The 4,538-nt window shown below is 65.6% G+C and overlaps 1 protein-coding gene across 1 annotated transcript; it reads right to left on the minus strand.

Moving 5' to 3' along the window:
• Positions 1-587: 587 nt before the first annotated feature.
• On the minus strand, positions 588-4,494 carry UNCX (UNC homeobox). Its single transcript, XM_021680158.1, has 3 exons — positions 4,203-4,494; positions 3,797-3,972; positions 588-1,745 (listed from the first exon to the last, which is right to left on the minus strand). Exons 1-3 carry the CDS (start codon positions 4,492-4,494, stop codon positions 588-590), a joined length of 1,626 nt encoding a protein of 541 aa, XP_021535833.1.
• Between the last annotated feature and the right edge of the window lie 44 nt (positions 4,495-4,538).

The following is a 4,538-nucleotide window of genomic DNA, read 5'->3' on the forward strand; positions in this document are numbered from 1 at the left end:
GCCGGGTGGGAGGGGGAGCGCGAGGGAGGGCAGGAGAGGGGGAGCTGCGGATGCATAAATTTGTTCAATCAGAAAACACAAACACACACGCACACAAAAGGAGGCATTAAGCGCGGACCTCGGGGGAGGTGAGGAGCCTCGTCCCTGCCCCGCCCGCGGGGAGAGGAGTGTAATACGAAGGGGAGGAGGGGCCATACTGGGCGCTCGGAAATTTGAAAAAGATGGACCTGAGAGCTTGCGTTTGACCAGCTTTATTTATCAAAAATGGTACATATATAAATATTCTTAGACATTTTTGCATTTTACAAGGCTGAGGATTCTTGTTGTGGGTTTTTGTGGGGGATATGGGGTTTTTGTTTTTTGCTCCCCCGAGAGGAGGAGGGTCTCACCCCAAGTCCTGCGGTTGCTGCCTAGGTCCGAATTGATACAGCGGTTTTCTTAAAAAAAATAATAATAATAAAAGGAAGAAAGCAGAAGAAAAAGGAGAAAGCAGTGTTTCTAAGCCGATCACCTGATTTCGTTGTGTGAGTCGAGCCTGAGCGAGCGGGCGCGGGCCGGCTGAGCGCCTCTCTCGGCCCCGCCGCCCCTCAGTCCATGTCCACCTCCTCGCCGTCCGGCGCGCTGGGTCCGGGCTCGGCGCCTGGCTCTGGGGCCCCGCACAAAGCCGGCTCCCCAGCGGGGCTGGGAGCCCGCGGGCCCGGCCCGGGCGACGGCGCGAGAGGGGGCGGCAGTGCGGCCGCTGGGCAGGCGGCCCCCGATTCCGCGCAATCCCCGCCGCCGCCCTCGGCCGCAGCCAGGGCCGCGTCCCGGAAGGGCGCCGGGGTCGGGGCCCCCGGGGAGGCGACGGCGTCGGGGCTGCGGCGCGCGAAGGCCGAGTCCGGAGCACCGCCGGGCCCCGGGAAGGCCCCGAAGCTGGCCTGAGCGGGCGGCGCGGGCGGCGCGGCGGGTGCCGGCGGCGCGTCCTTCGGCGCAGGCTCCGGACCCGCTGCACCCTTGAGCGCGGCCTGCGGCACCAGGAAGCCGAGCGGCTGCGTGATCGGGTAGAGCAGGAAGTGGCCCTTGCCAATGAGGGTCCGCGGCGTGCACGACAGCCCCGGCGCGAAGTCCAGCCCGGCGGCCGCGGCCGCGGCGGCGGCGGCCGCGGCGTTGGCGGGGGCGGCTTTCCGGCGCGGCGGCGAGTCGGACAGCAGGCTCTCCACGCTGAACGGGCTGGCCTTCGGCAGGCCGGCGGCGCCACGTTCCACCGCCGCCCCGGGCGCACACGGGGCCGCATTCTTGTCCGCGGGGCGGCCTAGCCGCAGCTGCGGGCCGGCGCCACTTCTTTGGCTCGGGTAAAAGGCGGGGTCGCAGGTGCCGGGAGCGGGCGGTTCGCCCGGCGGTGCGGGCGCGGAACCGGCGGCGCCGGCGGCGTGCGCGCTAGGGCCCTTGGACGCGGCGGCCGGCGGCGGCGGCTCGGGCGGCTCCGGGGAGAGGCCGCCGCCGCCGCTGTCGCTGTCGGAGCTGGGTGCGCTGTGCAGGGACAAGCCGCCCGGCGAGTGCAGGTGGCGGCTCTGGCTCTTCAGCAGCTTCTTCTCATGCTTGCGCTTCTTTTTCTCCATCTTCTCCAGTTCTTTGCGCGCGATCTCCTCTGGATCCATTGGCTCGCCACTGCACGTGGTCGGGTGTGAGTTGTGAGCCGGCCGCCCCGGGCCCTTCTTCGTGTTCTCCTTCTTCCTCCACTTGGCCCGGCGGTTTTGGAACCAGACCTAGAGCAGCCGGATAGGGGAAAGGAAGGCACAATCAGGCGGCGGGCTTGCCGCTGGGGCTTCGGGCGTCCCCACTCCCCCCAGACAGGCCTGTACAACCTCGGCTCCGGCCAGGGGGCGGGAGCCAAGGCACGCGGCCCGGCCGGCCCTGAGCTGGGTTTCGGCACTCAAGCTGCAGGTTCCAAAGAGCATCTTTTCCACCCAGAAAGAGGTAGATGGGGGCCTCTCGGCCAGCTTCCCACTCTGGCTTCTCACCTCGGGGAACTGGGAGCTGCCCCTTCGTTGGGCACTGCAGGTCTGGCCCCTGAGGGCGTCTGGTTCCTGGTCGGGAGGCAGGCTGGGAGCAGGGCCCCTCCTCGCCCCTCTTGGCTTCTCACAGCTTCTGTTCTAAGCGGCCTGCCTGGCCTGGTGCTGGCCGTCTGGCCTGAGGACCACCAGTGGCTGGGCTCAGCTGCCCTCCACACCTGTCTTCGGCCCCCTGGAGACTGAGTCAAAGGCCAGATCTGGGGGTGTCCCGTGAAGGGAAATCTGGGTGCTGCTTCTTCTAGAAGGTCCTGGGAAGCCAAACTTAGGGGGAGGGTTTCCAGCAGCCTGCCCCCCAACACATTCGCACACGTCCTTCTTTCTGGGGGCTCCAGGCCAACACACCAACACAGCCCCTGAAACCAGTTGTGCTTGGCCTAGGCCAGGGAGCAAGGCAGACAGGAAAGCAAGAGGCCAGTTGCCAGGCGGTGCAGAGGAGGCCTGGGCCCATCCAGCCTCTTGTACCCTCCCTGCAGCCCTTGACCTGGGGAACAGCAGCCCTAGACACTGGCTCCCCACCACACACACAGTCAAATCCCTGCTGAGCCTCAGGCACACCACCCTCCCCAAGAGATTGCAATAATTCGAATTCTTTGTTGTGACCACGGAGAGACCCCGCACAATAGCAGGCCCAGCCCAGTCACAGGGAGCCTTGCTGGTGCCAAGGTGCGGGTTTTAAGCTGTAACCTCTCCAAGGCTGTAACTGCTTTTTTCCTTCCTTCCTTCCTTCTAATACTTCTTTTTTTGGTGCAAATTCCACGCTCACTTGTCACCAAGAAATGCTCATTATTGTACAGGGGAGAAACGAAGAGGTCTTTGCTTAAGACACTTACACAAATTAGACGAAAGGATTTACAAACAGAAGAGGTCATGAGGGGCAGTGCAAGCACAGGTCGAGAACACCTTTTTAGACAAAGCTATTGGTGCTAAACAGGCATCTTGCCGTCCTCTGCCTCAAAGCCCTGCTGCACCCACAGCTGCAGCCGCACACCCCACTCACCACCACACCGACCCCAGAAAAAGATTTCTATACTTCGGGGAAACATCTGATTATGCACAATTCATCTTGAATTTTTAATCCACCACATAGACGCTGTATTTTTAAAAAGAATAACGCGGGCAGTCTCCGAATGAAATCGAAGTATGGGGGGTGGGGTGGGGGAGATATAACTGAGAGTAGTAAAGATTCAGACCCCCCCACATGTGTCAACTGTGTAAGTTTCCGCCTCCCCTTCCTCAGCTAACCTCCTGCAAAGCGAAGAATAAATACAGGTCTCCACCTGAATATTTTAGAGGCGAGAGAGAAGCAAACAAACGGGTTTGCTCCAGGCCGGTGCCCGGACACCCCGGGCGAGGGCCAGGAGGCGCGGGGTCTACCTACTCCGGGTTTCTTCCAGATCCTAGCCCGGCTGGCTCCCCCCCTCCCCTCACCGCCGCTTCTCCCGCCCAGCCCTCGGAGACCTCATTTCGCGCCCATTTCGTCGCCCGACCCCCACCACGCAGCACCCGGTTCGGACGCAGCTGCTCTTCTGGCTACTTTGGGCCGTCGTCGGCCCCTCCCAAGCCGCCTGGGGCTTTCTCCCCGCGAGGCTCTGAGCCCCGGAACCGCAGCACCACCTCCGGGCAGGCGAGCGCTGGGGAGGCTCGGAAGTGGGGCCGCGGTCCCCCACCTAGAACAAAGGCGGGGCCGGCGCCGGGCGGGCCTAGTGGCGGGATGCTGGCTCCCGGGAGGGACGGCGGGTCTTTACCTGCACGCGGGATTCGACCAGATCCAGGCGCAGCGCCAGCGCCTCGCGCATGAACACGTCGGGATAGTGGCTCTCGTTGAACGCCTTCTCCAGCTCTTCCAGCTGCCAGCCCGTGAAGTTGGTGCGGGTGCGCCGCCGCTTGCAGCCCGGGCTCTCCTTGTCGGGGTCCCCCGAGTCTGCGGGCACGCACAGGACGCCGCACGGCTCAGCCAGGGCCCAAGCCACATCCACCCCCTCCGTACCTGTCGGCCGCCCGGGCCTGGGGGCCCTGCGCCGGGGTGGCGGACCGAGAGCGCCCTGAGCCTCGGCAGCCGGCGCCCGCTCTACAGCCGCCCGCGACCCAACTCCCGCGCCCGACAAGGGTGCCCTGCTTGCCCCCCGTGCCCTCCCCGCCCGCCGCACCTACCTGACAGCTTGAAGGGCTGGCTGTCGCCTCCCACCCCGCAGGCGGCCGGCAGCAGCGGCGTGGGGTTGACCACCGAGGCGGCGGCGGCGGCGGCGGCGCACGAGCCGCTGAGCAGGCCGTCGATGGAGAAGGGCACCGAGGCGGCCGCGGCGGCGGCGGCGGCCGACTGCAGCTGGTGGCCGGCCAGCTCGTACACGTGGTGGTGGCCCAGCGGGTAGGGGAAGCCCACCACGCCGCCCAGCGAGCCCCCGAACTGGGCATGCGGATGCTCCAGGAGGCGGCCGTCCATCATCTCGCGCGGGGGGCCGGCGGGGCCGGCGGCGGGGCGCGGGGGCG

The sequence above is a fragment of the Neomonachus schauinslandi genome, chromosome 5, assembly GCF_002201575.2.
Source record: "Neomonachus schauinslandi chromosome 5, ASM220157v2, whole genome shotgun sequence".
NCBI lineage: Eukaryota > Metazoa > Chordata > Mammalia > Carnivora > Phocidae > Neomonachus > Neomonachus schauinslandi.